This window comes from Bombina bombina, chromosome 10 (assembly GCF_027579735.1).
Source record: "Bombina bombina isolate aBomBom1 chromosome 10, aBomBom1.pri, whole genome shotgun sequence".
NCBI classification, from domain to species: domain Eukaryota; kingdom Metazoa; phylum Chordata; class Amphibia; order Anura; family Bombinatoridae; genus Bombina; species Bombina bombina.
Window position 1 is genome coordinate 26,401,780 of NC_069508.1, and position 20,713 is coordinate 26,422,492.

The window sequence follows — 20,713 nt, forward strand, 5'->3', positions numbered from 1 at the left end:
CGTTTATCATTTTACATTAACGGGATATTTAAAGGGACAGTAAACACTGTGTAATAGCAATGCATTTCTGTAGTGTTGCTATAGAGTAACATATCAGCCAAGTGTTAATACTTTAAAACACATAAACATCCTTTTTACTGCATTTATTTATCAATAGCCAAACTCCACTCACCATTTGCCTTATTTAGAAGAGCCAATCAGGGCTTTAGTCTGTAGACAACAAGGCTAACCTCAGTTATAATGTTATATAGAGTGCACTGTTTAGCGCTGCGGAATCTGTTGCCGCTCTACAAATACCTGATAATAATAACTGTTTAGCAGTTATCTCATAAAGCCAATTAGGGAAAGATATACAACAGAGTAAGCCTTGAGAAGTCAGCAGGATGGGAATTAGAAATTGCAGGGGGGGATAAATAATGCAAATATATTGCAAAGTTATTTAATTATTCATAGCTAAACTTTATATATACAAATTTCAAGGTGTTTACTGTCCCTTTAACTTCATTTGGTTATGCACGGTAAACATCATTAGAATGTGCTCCCATTCTGTATTTTGACTGCTTTTTCAGTAATGTAACTATGAAAGTTTTGAATCCTACAGGATTCTGACCCTTGGCTATTAACATTCTACACAGTGATTGCATGGAACTCATTTATGCCTGACGATAATTAGCCACAGCAGAGGAGATAAGATAAATATTATTAAATGTAATGTTCTTATATGGTGAATGATCCAAAAACTCGAATTTTGTGTCCTTCAGGCAATGATGGGAAGAACAATTTTTAATTTAAAGGGACTCTGAACCCCAAAAAATATATTCTGTGATTCAGATAGAGCATGTAATTTTAAGCAACTTTCTAATTTACTCCTATGATCAAATTTTATTCATTCTCTTGGTATCTTTATTTGAAAAGCAAGAATGTAAGGTTAGATGCCAGCCCATTTTTGGTGAACAACCTGGGTTGTTCTTGCTGATTGGTGGATAAATTCATCCACCAATAAACAAGTGCAGTCTAGAGTCCTGAATCAAAAATAGCTTAGATGCCTTCTTTTTCAAATAAAGATAGCAAGAGAACGAAGAAAAATTGATCTTAGGAGAAAATTAGAAAGTTGCTTAAAATTGCATGCTCTATCTGAATCACAAAAGAAAAAAAAAATGGGTTCAGTGTCCCTTTAACCAGTTCACTGACATTCTTGCCCAACTTAAAGGGACAGAAAGGTCAAAATTGGCATGAGTATGAAAGGCCATTTTTCAATTTCTTTCCCTTAAAGGGACACTGAACCCAAATTTTTTCTTTTGTAATTCAGAAAGAGCATGCAATTTTAAGCAACTTTCTAATTTACTCCTATTATCAATTTTTCTTCGTTCTCTTGCTATCATTATTTGAAAAAGAAGGCATCTAAGCTTTTTTTTGGTTTCAATACTCTGGACAGCACTTTTTTATTTCTTGGATGAATTTATCCACCAATCAGCAAGGACAACCCAGGTTGTTCACCAAAAATGGGCCGGCATCTAAACTTACATTCTTGCATTTCAAATAAAGATACCAAGAGAATGAAGAAAATTTGATAATAGGAGTATATTAGAAAGTTGCTTAAAATTTCATGCTCTATCTGAATCACGAAAGAAACATTTTGGGTGCAGTGACAAGGGCTATTTTTACATTTCTGCGTTGTTTGTGTTTAGCTGTAATTTTCCTCTTACTCATTTACTGTACCCACACATATTATATACCGTTTTTCTCGCCACTAAATGGACTTTCTAAAGATACCATTATTTTCATCATATCTTATAATTTACTATTAAAAATATTATAAAATATGAGGAAAAAATGGAAAAAAACACACTTTTTCTAACTTTGACCGCCAAAATCTGTTACACATCTACAACCACTAAATAACAACCATGCTAAATAGTTTCTAAATGTTGTCCTGAGTTTAGAAATACCCAATGTTTACATGTTCTTTGCTTTTTTTTCAAGTTATAGGGAAATAAATACAAGAAGCACTTTGCTATTTCAAAACCACTTTTTTTCAAAATGAGCGCTAGTTACATTGGAACCCTGATATCTGTCAGGAATACCTGAATATCCCTTGACATGTATATATTTTTTTTTAAAAGACATCCCAAAGTATTGATCTAGGCCCATTTTGCTATATTTCATGCCACCATTTCACCGCCAAATGCGATCAAATAAAAAAAAATGTTCACTTTTTCACAATTTTTTTCACAAACTTTAGGTTTCTCACAGAAATTATTTACAAACAACTTGTGCAATTATGGCATAAATGGTTGTAAATGCTTCTCTTGGATCCCCTTTGTTCAGAAATAGCAGACCTATATGGCTTTGGCGTTGCTTTTTGGTAATTAGAAGGCTGCTAAATGCCACTGCGCATCACACGTGTATTATGCCTAGCAGTGAAGGGGTTAATTAGGGAGGCTGTAGGGAGCGTCTAGGGTTAATTTTAGCTTTAGTGTAGGGTAGTAGACAACCCCAAGTATTGATCTAGGCCCATCTTGGTATATTTCATGCTACCATTTCACCGCTAAATGCAATCAAATAAAAAAAAAATTAAAATATTTCACAATTTTAGGTTTCTCACTGAAATTATTAACAAACAACTTTTGCAAGTATGGCATAAATGATTGTAAATGCTTCTCTGGGATCCCCTTTGTTTAGAAATAGCAGACATATATGGCTTTGGCGTTGCTTTTTGGTAATTATAAGGCCGCTAAATGCCGCTGCGCACCACACATGTATTATGCCCAGCAGTGCAGGGGTTAATTAGGTAGCTTGTAAGGTTAATTTTAGCTTTAGCATAGAGATCAGCCTCCCACCTGACACATCACACCCCAGGATCCCTCCCAAACAGCTCTCTTCCCTCCCCCATCCCATAATTGTCCCCGCCATCTTAAGTACTGGCAGAAAGTCTGCCAGTACTAAAATAAAAGGTATATTTAAAAAAAAAAAATGTATAGCATATTTACATATGCTGCTGTGTAGGATCCCCCTTAGCCCCAAACCTCCCCGATCCCCCCTAAACAGCTCTCTAACCCTCCCCCTCTACCTTACTGGGAGCCATCTTGGGTACTGGCAGCTGTCTGCCAGTACCCAGTTTAGAAAAAAATGCCTTTTTGTTATATTTTTTTATTTTTTTTCTGTAGTGTAGCTTCCCCCCCATAGACAGACCACAACCCCCTCCCAGATCCCTTACAATTAACATTGTCTGCTGTCCCCCCCCCCTGTCTCCCACTTATCAACTTTTTTCTGTAGTATAGCGGTTCCCACCCGCTCCCTCCCCGTGCACACGCCCGCCCGCCGCTCCCCGTGCACACGCACGCCCATGCGCGTTCCCGACAACCCCGCCCACGATCCCACCCCCTCTCTCTTCAATCTTCCATCGATGGCCGCCCACCCGCCTGCCACGTCGGCTCCCACCCACCAACGATTGCGGCCATCGATGCCATTGCAGAGAGGGCCACAGAGTGGCTCTCTCTGCATCGGATGGGGGAAAATTTTTATTGCAGGATGCCTCGATATCGAGGCATCACTACAATAACTGTAAAGTGGCTGGAAGCAATCAGGATCACTTCCAGCCGCTTTAATCCCCAAAGTCGTACAGGGTACGTCGCTGGTCTTTAAAGACCAGGTTGTGTGAGACGTACCCTGTACGACTCGTGTCGTTAAGGGGTTAAGAGAATTCTGTAGCCCAGTTTACAAGTAAGGGGAATGTGTACACATTTTTAGGTTTTTATATAAAATGTTTATTTATGTGCAGTAAAACAACTTTGCAATATAACTTTGTTTTCTCACCTTGTTCTGAAATGTAAGGCCAAAAATTCAGTTTTCCAATTCTCAAGCCTAACCCTGTCACATAAATGTTCCTAACTGGCTTCAGCAGAGGTGATAAGACACTGTAAACAATTGAGATTTTGCTAACAAAATGACAGTGCCTCCTCCAATAAGGCAGGTGGTGGGGATTTTTGTCAACAATTGCAGCACACAAGGTGTAAATGCACTCAAAACATTTTCAAACTCTGCCAGTATGTTGGCTTACTGCAACACTGCAGAAACAAATAAATTGTACACTATAGACAATTTGCATTTCAATTATGGCTAAATTATATATTAAAGGGACAGTAAAGTCAAAATTAAACTTAAATAGATTGGATAGAGCTTTTAAATTTTAAACAACTTTCCAATTTACTTTTATGATCATTTGCTTCGTTCTCTTGATATTCTTTGTTAAAGAGTAATTCTAAGTGAATTCAGGAGCATGCACGTGTCTTAAGCCATATGGCAGCAATGTTTGCAACAATATCTATAGCTATGTTATGCATAGCTGCAAACACTGCTGCCATAGACTGCTAAACACAGATGTACACTCCTAACCTCCTATCAGCCTACCTAGGTTTAGTCTTGCAACAAAGGATACCAAAACATCAAAGCAAATATTATGGTAGAAGTAAATTGGAAAGTTATTTACAATTGCATGCTCTATCTGAATCATGAAATGTTGTCTTTACCGTCCCTTTCAGATGCCACAAATAGATTGTGTAGCCCATCTGTACACATCAAGCTAAGTTAAAGGGAGATTGAACTACTCTATAAATGTGTAATTACAGGGTAATGTGTTAGAGTAAGTTTCTCAGTTCCAGTCCTCAGGGCACACTAACAGGACAGATTATCAGAATAACCCTGGATGAGAGCCGGTTAATAACTGATGGTAAATTCATGGTGTTAGTTTTATATCATGTTAAGGCTGGTGTTTGTGAAATCACAGGCAGCATAGGGGCATACTAACAACAAAATGTTCATGTTTTTTAATTGCTTCCCAGCCTCCTCTTCATCATTTGCTTTTTTTTCTATTCTTTAACAATCATGTGGTGCAACCAATAAGAGGCGCCATACCCCCTATGTATTTCTACAGCGGAGTGCTCTCACGCTGCTGCTTGTTGGACGTATCCGTTATATCGTAAAGCTGAATCACTGTTTACTGCTCTCAGAAGCTTCCAGCCGGTAGCGGCACAAGAGCACGATGCTATTACATGTGGTGAAGGGGGTAACTGAAAACATCTAAGTTTATGATGTTTATGCTTTGTTTTGTAGTATGCCACTATGCTACCCGTGATTTAATACATGTCAGCTTTAGCAAGCTATAAAGCGAACACAATCACTTTCATTATTATCACTTTAAAGCAGGGATGGGGAACCTTGGCACTCCTAATGTTTCAGAACTACATTACCCATGATGCTTAGGCACTCTGAAGTCCAGTTGAGCATCATGGGAAATGTAGTTCTGAAACATCTGGAGGGCCAAGGTTCCCCATCCATGCTTTAAAGGGATATAAAGGACATGGTTGAATTGTGCCTGGGAGTATTGAAGCATTCTTACAATATACTTCCATTAGCAAAAATGCGTCTAGAAAAAGTTATAACTAGGCCTGTGCATTTTTCCGTATTTGGCATTCATTTTAGAAAAGAATGATGGCCACAGGCAGTGACAGCCAGCTTTTTTTCGGAACTGGATTTATTATTGTCAAGGTGCAACACACAAACATCTGGATTTGCACAGAAATATGTGTGTAGCACTTTGACACAAATAAATTTGGTGCAAAACAAATTCCACCAATCAGCAAGCACTACCCAGGTGCTGAAATAAAAATGGGCCGGCTGCTATGCTTACATTCCTGCTTTTTCAAATAAAGATAGCAAGAGAATGAAGAAACATTTATAATAGGAGTAAATAAGAAAGTTTCTTAAAATTGGATGCTCTGTCTGAATCATGAAAGAAAAAAATGGGTTTTGTGTCCCTTTAAAGAAATCTGTTTAGTAAATTATAATTAATTTACTGAGCAGAATCAGTGCTAAAGTACAGTAAGGGGTTGGTCAGACAGCAGGGCTTTCCCTTCTTTTATATTAACCATGTGTGGACAACAATACACCTTATTCATGTTCAGTATTACGCTTTATCCCTTTGTTCTAGGAGGCAGGTAAAATCGCAGAAAAGAGAAAGCGTACAAATATATTCATTTGACAAAATACAACTGTTCCTTGCTAAATTATTCTCAAATATGAAGATGCAGTTTAACGCGTTATGTACGTTTTAATTTCCTAAAATAATAAATTAGAATTACTGTAACTGTTTCTGAGTCATTATATTTAAGAAGTGGTTGCGTTGGAAAACCATTATGATCACTATACAAATATAATAAAACATAATTCAAATAAATAAAATAGACTGTAATATTATAACAATTTTATTATAGAAAATGTATTTTGTACGGATGGAGGAGACAATAACAATGGCCATTTTTTGTGTAAAATGTTAAAAAAAATATAGAATGGACTGAAGGGAAAAAAATCCAGGCAGAAGCAACTTTAAACCATTTTATATAATAAAAATTATAATTTTCTGCAAGACCATTTTTCATAAAACCTTTTTTATTTACGACCATTTTGTGTTAAATAATAATAAAAAACGTATTAATATTTCAGCCATGAATTTTCTAAACATTTGCAATGATTACAATTATTATAACTTAACATCAGCATTTATAAAATATCAGCTGTATTAAAATTTTATTAAATGTTACAAAATATATACATACTATAGCATCTTTGGATGCCATTGGATGTTTTTTTTTTAAAAATAAAATAAACTACATCCCAATTGAAAAAAACATGTTCTATAACAGTCTTTTACAATGGCTAAACATTTTTTTTTTGCCTATATGCACCATTTACACTGTGCTTTAAAATGTACCACTATCACAAAAATAAATCAAACATTTTACATTTGAACTCTCACATAAATAAATTTGAATTGTATTGAAATATGTGACCAAACAAATTAAAATAAGTACTTTTACAAAAAGAACATGATGTAGCCAGTACATACAGGTTGAAGGGCTAAAGAAAATGGATTAGCTCTATTTAAGCAACTAGCACCTTATAGTATTAAGAGCACCAGGCGTGATAATTAGCCACACATAAGAGGTAGGATACCATCTATTAAGAGGTATACGTCCACTCTGGACAAAAATACAACTTAATGTTTAATTATTTTGCTGTCTTAGGGGCACGAAACACCCACTGTAATTCCTTCTGCCAATGAAAGAGTAATGAAGAGGAAGACTTGCCGTTCAATATAATTCATTTTTAAACACACACTATTGCACTATTAGAAGCAATAACCAGTACTGCTGCATTGCAAGTTTTCAGCTTTCATCAAGGGGTCTTGTACAGTGCTTTTGGGTTGTTAAAGATCTCCAGAGGTCCAAGTGTTTTCTAGATTCAGTACAGTTCACTGGGACATTATTTATAAAAAAAAAAAACCCAGATGATTGTTAAAAATATTAAATACTCTATCAGTTTTGAAGTTTTTCTATTCATTTAATGCCAGTGGTCCCTCTGATGCAGAAGTCTCTCTCTCTCTCTTCCTGGGATATTTTTGAACGCCATCAATACTCTGCTTTACAAATAAAACAAAGCTGTAAATTTGCTGGCTTCCTCATTTCTTTATGGGGAAGGAGAAGTGTTCTCTGCAGCTTATTTTCAGTAATTTAAACCAACAAAAAAAATCTTGAAAGGTCAAAGGAAGCACACAGGTCCATTTTCTAAGTAATGTTGCTGTCCAGTTTTTAAATGAGAAAATTTGGGGATTTCAATCACTGGAAGTTGGTTTGTATCCTGAGTGTAAAATTTGAATTTTGTCTTGTGCCAGCTGCCATCTTGAATCTGAAAGAAACAAATATAAAATTATAATAATTGTAATAAAAGTTAAACCTGTGCACAATGAGAATAAGTTGTCATGCAGATCTCTACCTGTGAGCGCATGACAACCCTTTCTCATCATGCAGGGGGATCGCTGATACAATACTGTTGTCGGCAATCCCCCTCAATGCAGGCCATGATCTGTGGTGGTATAGTGGGCGACTCTCACATGGCTTCATTGGAGTGCTGGTGATGTCACCACAGAGTGGGTGGATCTAGAAGTGACAGGCAGTACATTTAGCTGGATGTGTGTGTGGCGGGGGAGGTTGTTCAAACCCCTCAATCTCAGCACCCTTACTAGCCACAGACCTCCAAGACCCTTCATTTGAAAGCACATTGCCTGCTCTTTCAAAAAAATTAAATCGTAAAACACAAAATATTGCTGGGGAATGGGACCTTACAGGGTCAATAAAACAATCTTAGACTAGTATACAAGAACCTCTTATAAATTTTTATTTTTTAATTTATATAGTCAGGTGATCCTAAAAGGAAACACAAAGTAGGCACCACATTGTGTGAGCTTTATTGTTCACATGAAGTGGCATCTCCTTTGTGTTTCCTTTTAGGATCTACCCGCTTCTTCATCTGTCAACATTCTGATTAAGGAGAAGAGCAGCCTAATCAAAACTTTGTGGGCTACATGATTTGTTCTTGTTTTTTGGACTTGGTAGTTTGTACTGTATAAACTGGACTTTCAATAGCACCTCTTGATTGTTTCTTCTTAAGAAACTTTTAATTTTATCTTTGTTTTTTTTGTACTCAGGTGATCACCCTGCAAGAAATTTTTTTTGTTTTTTTCTCTTCTGCCGCAAAGGGTCTCTAATTTACTTTAACCATGTATTTATTCCATCTGGAGGTGCAGGGTTGCTAGTTTTAAAATTATATTCTCTAACAAATTTGACTATAATGGGCCTTTAAATGCTTAAGCAAAAGGCAACCGACTAACAGGTATATTTGGAACAGCACCCACCTTGCATTCATCCAGAAACACATTTCTTTCAAGTAATTTTTTTCCTTCAAATATGTGACCATTCCATCCTTTGAAGACAATGGGTGACTGGCCCTCTGTGCCAGGGTCCAATACTGGGGTGTTCAAACAATGGATAGTAATGGCGTGGACTGCCTCGGTGCTTAGCAAATGGAGAAAATTCATCTGAACTTTGCCTACGCCAAACTCCAGCTAGTTTAACAAAAAAACAAACAAAACAAAAAAAAACAGGTAATTTAATCAACTAAAATTGTGAATTACTGTAATATTATTCAGAGATACTTTTACTTTTGCTTCATGATAAATGAATGTTTACAGATTCTGAGGTGGTTGATACTTGTATCAGTGCAGACCTATTTTAGAATGTCAGGTTATTACAATAAAGTTTTAAAAGGGTTTATCCTTATGGATTATTTACAAAACTAGTATTTAGAAGGGATGGACAGATTTCAGAATTTTGCCATTTGAACGGTAGAACAAGTTTTCCCTTTAACCATTATTCTCCTACCAATTCTATAAATGGAATGTTACATATGAATATTGATCGCTGTAGACTTACACTAGAGTTGATAATAATAAACATTCCACTGTTAGTATTTGAATAATTAAATGTAACATTTGATAAATGGAAAATTAACATGTGTCTTATGAAAAAAGTAAAATGTTCATTGAGAGTGAAGTTTAATTTCTTTAGAGTAAACAAGGCCCTGTAAGATTAGAGATAACTGGAGCCTAGCCTGCAATAGTATGATGACTTTTAGAAAAGGAATTATATCGGCAAGAAAGATGCAGCTTGAAGTCAGTAGACATGGCAACATATGGTTGCAGGACATGGAACTTGAAAAATGTTTATTCAATGACAAGTAAAACAACATTTGTTTTAACTTCCTGTGTCTTTTTAAAACAGGTGATTCAAAATGCATGTGACCTTCTACTGGTGTTTATACTGTACCTTTGTCACCGTGATGGGTGATAAGCATGTCTGTCCTCCAGCGGTGAAATTACAGAATACCTCAATCGCATCTGAAGGGCATCCAAGGTTTGGATCAATCCAGTACTTCCCTAGGCAAATATAATTTATATATATATTTTATTGACAATGCAAAGGATATTAGAAACCTCTACACTGTTTATGTAATATATCTGCTGCAAAATGATGAGAAAGGCTAATAAATAATATACAGTACATCTTATATGATGAACTAAATAATCTAAAAGTTTTCTCACAAATAAAATAAGCTTGTAAGGAAAATACATAGTTTAAAAAGAAAATCCTATTTTGGTGAATCGATTTTGTTTGTAAATTGTAATTATAGAGTAACATATCCATGGAAAAGAATTACAGGTTGTTTTGAGACTTTGTCCACAAAATCATATTTTATTTTTAATAATGCCAATACTGCTGTAATATCTTAGTAGAACTATTTTATTTTTTATTTAAAAAAAAAAAAAAAAAGTAATGATTTTTTGGGGCTCATTCCATCAAATGCTTCAATCCAATTAAATTCCCATGGGAAGTTCCTCTTGCAACTTTTCTCATATTTATTTTTAACTTTAACCTTTTGCTAGTATGGTTTAAAGAAATCATATCATACAAACCATCAGCCATTTTGCGTTCACAGTTGAGCAGATCACGACAGATTCGGGCTGGATTATCGCGGGTTCCAGGTGGATTCTTAATACTTTGCATCAAATTAGTCAGGTAGTGTAAGGTTTTAAAAATCTCTGCACTGTAATCTAGTACTGTTACTTCTGTATTTTGATAGCTCTGCACATTATAGTTAGAAAATATGTTACATGGAATACCCAGTGCAGCCAGACATGCAAATAAGTATGTATTAAATCATACAGAGACAAACGTAATGAGGCAACGGAACATGCAGCCATGCATCAAAAAAAGGGTCAGCGATGGTATTTTATTAGTTCAGTTTATTGTTGTACAAAAGCACATTACAATGATAAATTCATGCACAGACGTGGTTATCATTTATAGATGCAAAAAAAAGAAAAGAAAAATAAACACAAAAAAAGAGAAAAAATAATAAAATTACTTTTTTTTGTTTTGTTTAATTTTTTACCATTTTTAAAATGTAAACAAAAAATTCTTGTAAAATACAGTTCGCAAAATATTTAAAGGGACATCTAAAAAAAAAAAAGCTAGTTGGCTCCAGTATGATAATATTATTAAATCTGCAATGTATATCATTATTAGAAATGTAACACTTATACATAGATATTAAGTTCCTGACTAGTGCGTCTTGCTCACCCTTATGACCATCTGTGAAATTCAAAAATGCCTGGGATATGCATAAAGCTATCCTAAGTAATAAGTAACATGTAATATGTATAGAATTGATGGGACATGCATAAGGCTATACTAAGTAATAAGTAACATGTAATATGTATAGACTTGATGGGACATGCATAAGGCTATACTAAGTAATAAGTAACATGTAATATGTATAGACTTGATGGTACATGCATAAGGCTATACTAAGTAATAAGTAACATGTAATATGTATAGAATTGATGGGACATGCATAAGGCTATCCTAAGTAATAAGCAACATGTAATATGTGTAGACTTGATGGGACATGCATAAGGCTATACTAAGTAATAAGTAACATGTAATATGTGTAGACTTGATGGGACATGCATAAGGCTATCCTAAGTAATAAGTAACATGTAATATGTGTAGGCTTGATGTGACATGCATAAGGCTATACTAAGTAATAAGTAACATGTAATATGTGTAGACTTGATGTGACATGCATAAGGCTATACTAAGTAATAAGTAACATGTAATATGTGTAGACTTGATGGGACATACATAAGACTATACTAAGTAATAAGTAACATGTAATATGTGTAGACTTGATGGGACATACATAAGACTATACTAAGTAATAAGTAACATGTAATATGTGTAGACTTGATGGGACATGCATAAGGCTATACTAAGTGATAAGCAACATGTAATATGTGTAGACTTGATGTGACATGCATAAGGCTATACTAAGTAATAAGTAACATGTAATATGGGTAGACTTGATGGGACATGCATAAGGCTATACTAAGTGATAAGCAACATGTAATATGGGTAGACTTGATGGGACATGCATAAGGCTATACTAAGTGATAAGCAACATGTAATATGTATAGACTTGATGGGACATGCATAAGGCTATACTAAGTAATAAGCAACATGTAATATGTATAGACTTTATGGGACATGCATAAGGCTATACTAAGTGATAAGCAACATGTAATATAAATAGACTTGATGGGACATGCATAAGGCTATACTAAGTGATAAGCAACATGTAATATGTATAGACTTGATGGGACATACATAAGGCTATACTAAGTAATAAGTAACATGTAATATGTGTAGGCTTAATGGGACATGCATAAGGCTATACTAAGTAATAAGTAACATGTAATATGTGTAGACTTGATGGGACATACATAAGGCTATACTAAGTAATAAGTAACATGTAATATGTGTAGACTTGATGGGACATGCATAAGGCTATACTAAGTAATAAGTAACATGTAATATGTGTAGACTTGATGGGACATGCATAAGGTTATACTAAGTGATAAGCAACATGTAATATGTATAGACTTGATGGGACATGCATAAGGCTATACTAAGTAATAAGTAACATGTAATATGTGTAGACTTGATGGGACATGCATAAGGCTATACTAAGTAATAAGTAACATGTAATATGTGTAGACTTGATGGGACATGCATAAGGCTATACGAAGTACTAAGTAACATGTAATATGGCTAGACTTGATGGGACATGCATAAGGCTATACTAATGAATAAGTAACATGAAATATGTGTAGACTTGATGGGACATGCATAAGGCTATCCTAAGTAATAAGTAACATGTAATATGGGTAGACTTGATGGGACATGCATAAGGCTATACTAAGTGATAAGCAACATGTAATATGGGTAGACTTGATGGGACATGCATAAGGCTATACTAAGTGATAAGCAACATGTAATATGTATAGACTTGATGGAACATGCATAAGGCTATACTAAGTAATAAGCAACATGTAATATGTATAGACTTTATGGGACATGCATAAGGCTATACTAAGTGATAAGCAACATGTAATATAAATAGACTTGATGGGACATGCATAAGGCTATAAAGTGATAAGCAACATGTAATATGTATAGACTTGATGGGACATACATAAGGCTATACTAAGTAATAAGTAACATGTAATATGTGTAGGCTTAATGGGACATGCATAAGGCTATACTAAGTAATAAGTAACATGTAATATGTGTAGACTTGATGGGACATACATAAGGCTATACTAAGTAATAAGTAACATGTAATATGTATAGACTTGATGGGACATGCATAAGGCTATACTAAGTGATAAGCAACATGTAATATGTATAGACTTGATGGGACATGCATAAGGCTATACTAAGTAATAAGTAACATGTAATATGTGTAGACTTGATGGGACATGCATAAGGCTATACTAAGTAATAAGTAACATGTAATATGTGTAGACTTGATGGGACATGCATAAGGCTATACGAAGTACTAAGTAACATGTAATATGGCTAGACTTGATGGGACATGCATAAGGCTATACTAAGTAAACAGTAACAGGTAATATGTGTAGACTTAATGGGACATGCATAAGGCTATCCTAAGTAATAAGTAACATGTAATATGTGTAGACTTGATGGGACATACATAAGGTTATACTAAGTAATAAGTAACATGTAATATGTGTAGACTTAATGGGACATGCATAAGGCTATCCTAAGTAATAAGTAACATGTAATATGTGTAGACTTGATGGGACATGCACAAGGCTATACTAAGTAATAAGTAACATGTAATATGTATAGACTTGATGGGACATGCATAAGGCTATACTAAGTAATAAGTAACATGTAATATATGTAGACTTGATGGGACATGCATAAGGCTATACTAAGTGATAAGCAACATGTAATATGTATAGACTTGATGGGACATGCATAAGGCTATACTAGTGATAAGCAACATGTAATATGTATAGACTTGATGGGACATGCATAAGGCTATACTAAGTAATAAGTAACATGTAATATGTGTAGGCTTAATGGGACATGCATAAGGCTATACTAAGTAATAAGTAACATGTAATATGTGTAGACTTGATGGGACATACATAAGGCTATACTAAGTAATAAGTAACATGTAATATGTGTAGACTTGATGGGACATGCATAAGGCTATACTAAGTAATAAGTAACATGTAATATGTGTAGACTTGATGGGACATGCATAAGGCTATACTAAGTAATAAGTAACATGTAATATGTGTAGACTTAATAGGACATGCATAAGGCTATACTAAGTGATAAGCAACATGTAATATGTATAGACTTGATGGGACATGCATAAGGCAATACTAAGTGATAAGCAACATGTAATATGTATAGACTTGATGGGACATGCATAAGGCTATACTAAGTAATAAGTAACATGTAATATGTGTAGGCTTAATGGGACATGCATAAGGCTATACTAAGTAATAAGTAACATGTAATATGTGTAGACTTGATGGGACATACATAAGGCTATACTAAGTAATAAGTAACATGTAATATGTGTAGACTTGATGGGACATACATAAGGCTATACTAAGTAATAAGTAACCTGTAATATGTGTAGACTTGATGAGACATGCATAAGGCTATACTAAGTAATAAGTAGCATGTAATATGTGTAGGCTTAATGTGACATGCATAAGGCTATACTAAGTAACAAGTAACATGTAATATGTGTAGACTTGATGAGACATGCATAAGGCTATACTAAGTAATAAGTAGCATGTAATATGTGTAGGCTTAATGGGACATGCATAAGGCTATACTAAGTAATAAGTAACATGTAATATGTGTAGACTTGATGGGACATGCATAAGGCTATACTAAGTAATAAGTAACATGTAATATGTGTAGACTTGATGGGACATACATAAGGCTATACTAAGTAATAAGTAACATGTACTATGTGTAGACTTGATGGGACATGCATAAGGCTATATGAAGTACTAAGTAACATGTAATATGGCTAGACTTGATGGGACATGCATAAGGCTATACTAATGAATAAGTAACATGAAATATGTGTAGACTTGATGGGACATGTATAAGGCTATCCTAAGTAATAAGCAACATGTAATATGTATAGACTTGATGGGACATGCATAAGGCTATCCTAAGTAATAAGCAACATGTAATATGTATAGACTTGATGGGACATACATAAAGCTATACTAAGTAATAAGTAACATGTAATATGTATAGACTTGATGGGACATGCATAAGGCTATACTAAGTAAACAGTAACAGGTAATATGTGTAGACTTAATGGGACATGCATAAGGCTATCCTAAGTAATAAGTAACATGTAATATGTGTAGACTTGATGGGACATGCATAAGGCTATACTAAGTAATAAGTAACATGTAATATGTGTAGACTTGATGGGACATGCATAAGGCTATCCTAAGTAACAAGTAACAGGTAATATGTGTAGACTTGATGGGACATGCATAAGGCTATACTAAGTAATAAGTAACATGTAATATGGGTGGACTTGATGGGACATGCATAAGGCTATCCTAAGTAATAAGTAACATGTAATATGTGTAGACTTGATGGGACATGCATAAGGCTATACTAAGTAATAAGTAACATGTAATATGGGTGGACTTGATGGGACATGCATAAGGCTATACTAAGTAATAAGTAACATGTAATATGTGTAGACTTGATGGGACATACATAAGGCTATACTAAGTAATATGTGTAGACTTGATGGGACATGCATAAGGCTATACTAAGTAATAAGTAACATGTAATATAGACTTGATGAGACATACATAAGGCTATACTAAGTAATAAGTAACATGTAATATGTGTAGACTTGATGGGACATGCATAAGGCTATACTAAGTAATAAGTAACATGTAATATGGGTGGACTTGATGGGACATGCATAAGGCTATACTAAGTAATAAGTAACATGTAATATGGGTAGACTTGATGGGACATGCATAAGGCTATACTAAGTTATAAGTAACATGTAATATGTGTAGACTTGATGGGGCATACATAAGGCTATACTAAGTAATAAGTAACATGTAATATGTGTAGACTTGATGGGACATGCATAAGGCTATAATAAGTAACATGTAATATGTGTAGACTTGATGGGACATGCATAAGGCTATACTAAGTAATAAGTAACATGTAATATGTGTAGACTTGATGGGACATGCATAAGGCTATCCTAAGTAATAAGTAACAGGTAATATGTGTAGACTTAATGGGACATGCATAAGGCTATCCTAAGAAATAAGTAACATGTAATATGGGTGGACTTGATGGGACATGCATAAGGCTATCCTAAGTAATAAGTAACATGTAATATGTGTAGACTTGATGGGACATGCATAAGGCTATACTAAGTAATAAGTAACATGTAATATGGGTGGACTTGATGGGACATGCATAAGGCTATACTAAGTAATAAGTAACATGTAATATGTGTAGACTTGATGGGACATACATAAGGCTATACTAAGTAATATGTGTAGACTTGATGGGACATGCATAAGGCTATACTAAGTAATATGTAACATGTAATATGTGTAGACTTGATGGGACATGCATAAGGCTATACTAAGTAATAAGTAACATGTAATATGGGTGGACTTGATGGGACATGCATAAGGCTATACTAAGTAATAAGTAATATGTAATATGTGTAGACTTGATGGGACATGCATAAGGCTATACTAAGTAATAAGTAACATGTAATATGGGTAGACTTGATGGGACATGCATAAGGCTATACTAAGTTATAAGTAACATGTAATATGTGTAGTCTTGATGGGGCATACATAAGGCTATACTAAGTAATAAGTAACATGTAATATGTGTAGACTTGATGGGACATGCATAAGGTTATACTAAGTAATAAGTAACATGTAATATGTGTAGACTTGATGGGACATGCATAAGGCTATACTAAGTAATAAGTAACATGTAATATGTGTAGACTTGATGGGACATACATAAGGCTATACTAAGTAATAAGTAACATGTAATATGTGTAGACTTGATGGGACATGCATAAGGCTATACTAAGTAATAAGTAACATGTAATATGTGTAGGCTTAATGGGACATGCATAAGGCTATACTAAGTAATACGTAACATGTAATATGTGTAGACTTGATGGGCCTTCTGGTTCTTATCTACCATCAAATTATATGTTATGTTTCTATGTTATGTTTTTATCAAAAAACGTTTAATGTCCAGGAGTGAGGAGAAAAATACAATGTGAGATTAAAATATCTGCATATAGTGCTAACATTTTAGCACTGTACATTTATAATGTAGAATTATTTAATAACCTTGTGAAATAGTATTTTTTTGTCTTTAGTTATAAATCCCTTTAATGGAAAATTCACCCAACTTGTAATTTATAAAACACATAATATCGTAAAGTAATATATATCCTCACATTTATGAGTTTCATAAGGATTATGTAGTTATTTTGGTCTGCGGCCAGCGTGTTAGCTCCATATATTCTCATATACTGTGTGCAGGGTAAACACATATCTTACTGAAGCTTCCAAGACAAATATCTATACTTTACCTCCATCTGCAGCGCAGAATGTGAATCAATCAAGGCTTGAATAGCAGCATTTATATCCAGTTGTCTCTGCAGAAGACAAAAACATGATATGCTGGGTGAATTACTAAAATACTTCTAATGAATGACCTTTATAAAGGTTTTGGATGCAATTAGGAAACAATATTTGGTGCTGCTTAAAATATTATTCTTAATGCTCTTTGAAGGAAAGTAAATACCTAGGGCTAGATTATAAGTGGAACGCAAACGTTTGCACGCAAGCGACTAGGGGTTTATTGCGGGGGTTTGCATTCGCTTACCACACATATTACAAGTTAAAAGTAAATGCAATTGATTGAGCGCAATCGCTATTTACACTAGAATGATTACCGCAGCTTCAGAGCTGTGGTTAACTATTTCACGAAACTAAAAAGTTGCACAAAACACATCAAAAATACATTACAAAGTATAGATACACTCATAATTAACACTTATACCTCACACACACTCTCATATAACACACACAGTCTCATATAACACTTATACCACACACACTTTCATATAACACACACAGTCTCATATAACACTTATACCACACACACTCTCATATAACACACACAGTCTCATATAACACTTATACCTCACACACACTCTCATATAACACACACAGTCTCATATAACACTTATACCATACACACTCTCATATAACACACACAGTCTCATATAACACTTATACCACACACACTTTCATATAACACACACAGTCTCATATAACACTTATACCACGAACACTCTCATATAACACACACAGTCTCATATAAAACTTATACCACACACACTCTCATATAACACACACAGTCTCATATAATACTTATACCTCACACACACTCTCATATAACACACACAGTCTCATATAACACTTATACCTCACACACACTCTCATATAACACACACAGTCTCATATAACACTTATACCACACACACTCTCATATAACACACACAGTCTCATATAACACTTATACCACACACACTCTCATATAACACACACTCTCATATAACACACACAGTCTCATATAACACTTATACCACACACACTCTCATATAACACACACAGTCTCATATAACACTTATACCACACACACTCTCATATAACACACACTCTCATATAACACACACAGTCTCATATAACACTTATACCACACACACTCTCATATAACACACACAGTCTCATATAACACTTATACCACACACACTCTCCTACATCACACACACAGTCTCATATAACACTTATACCTCACACACTCTCATATAACACACACAGTCTCATATAACACTTATACCTCACACACACTCTCATATAACACACACAGTCTCATATAACACTTATACCTCACACACACTCTCATATAACACACACAGTCTCATATAACACTTATACCTCACACACACAGTCTCATATAACACTTATACCTCACACACACTCTCATATAACACACACATCTCATATAACACTTATATCTCATATAACACTTATACCTCACACACACTCTCATATAACACTTATACCTAACACACTCTCATATAACACACAGTTTCATATAACACTTATACCTCACACACACTCTCATATAACACACACAGTCTCATATAACACTTATACCACACACACTCTCATATAACACACAGTCTCATATAACACGTATACCTCACACACACTCTCATATAACACACACAGTCTCATAACACTTATACCTCACACACACTCTCATATAACACACAGTCTCATATAACATGTATACCTCACACACACTCTCATATAACACACACAGTCTCATATAACACTTATACCTCACACACTCTCCTACATCACACACACAGTCTCATATAACACTTATACCTCACACACTCTCATATAACACACACAGTCTCATATAACACTTATACCTCACACACACTCTCATATAACACACACAGTCTCATATAACACTTATACCTCACACACACAGTCTCATATAACACTTATACCTCACACACTCTCATATAACACACACAGTCTCATATAACACTTATACCTCACACAGTCTCATATAACACACACAGTCTCATATAACACTTATACCTCACACACTCTCATATAACACACAGTCTCATATAACACTTATACCTCACACATTCTCATATAACACACACAGTCTCATATAACACTTATACCTCACACATTCTCATATAACACACACAGTCTCATATAACACTTATACCACACACACTCTCATATAACACACAGTCTCATATAACACTTACAGCTCACACACTCTCCTATATAACACACACGGTCTCATATAACACTTATACCTCACACACACTCTCATATAACACACAGTCTCATATAACACTTATACCTCACACACTCCCCTACATCACACACACAAGTCACAACCCAGTAAACATGATGTTGTTGCCCAGTATTGGGTCCTGATTCATGGGGTAGATTTAACAAGCAGCGGATGCTGCTTTCTACGCCTGAAGTTTCCGGCTCGCCGGAAATGAAAGTTAAGTAGCAGCGGTCGTAAGATCGTTGCTTCTTAACTTGTCCGCTACCTAAAAGTGGCGTGTGCAATCATCCCTATGCAATACGATTGACACCCCCTGCTAGCGGCCGATTGGCCGGGAATGTGCAGGAGGTGGCATTGCACAAGCATTTCACAAGATGATGTTGACATTTAGCAATGTCGGGCGCACATTATTCGCTACAGTGAATCATGTCCGCCTAACAATTGGTAAATCTACCCCACGGTTTGAAGAACTCTGCTCTAGTATGTTACCAGTATACAGATTTGATTACATTTATTCACATGTAAAGAATACTTATCAAAATATGGGTTGAAAGACATTAATCAAATCTGTGAAACTTACACTTGGACCTGGCAATCCTGGGGGACCCTACAAACATAAAGAAAGAAAAAACTATTGCAAATTTTATGACTAACTTTGTTTTTTAAATTAACAACAAAATAGTTTATTAAAAGCCTTAAACATCTGGTTTGTATATTACAGGAATACATATAACAATGTACACATGCCACTTAGATTTTTTTTGGTCTCGTTTTTAATAATTTAAATTTGTTTTAAAAAATATTTGAAGCACCTAAATTATACAAATTGTTATCAGGTTTCCTCCAAGTGCTACCACCACTCATAAAGTAGGGGCAAAGAAGAAAAGGACATTATAGAGTATTTTTTCATTTACTATAATTTATAC

The 20,713-nt window shown here is 34.8% G+C and overlaps 1 protein-coding gene across 2 annotated transcripts in view; it reads right to left on the minus strand.

The window, feature by feature from the left end:
• Positions 1-6,247: 6,247 nt before the first annotated feature.
• COL24A1 (collagen type XXIV alpha 1 chain) overlaps positions 6,248-20,713 on the minus strand; it is a 416,052-nt gene continuing 401,586 nt past the window's right edge. The window contains exons 55-60 of one of the 2 annotated variants that reach the window (XM_053693893.1): positions 20,368-20,394; positions 17,479-17,544; positions 10,367-10,535; positions 9,720-9,829; positions 8,750-8,959; positions 6,248-7,743 (exon numbers count right to left, since the gene is read on the minus strand). In XM_053693893.1, the coding sequence (XP_053549868.1) occupies positions 7,597-7,743; positions 8,750-8,959; positions 9,720-9,829; positions 10,367-10,535; positions 17,479-17,544; positions 20,368-20,394 (729 nt within the window). In that variant the 3' untranslated portion in view covers positions 6,248-7,596. Of the gene's footprint in view, positions 7,744-8,749; positions 8,960-9,719; positions 9,830-10,366; positions 10,536-17,478; positions 17,545-20,367; positions 20,395-20,713 lie in introns of those variants that run through there. The other variant, XM_053693894.1, reaches the window with a different exon arrangement.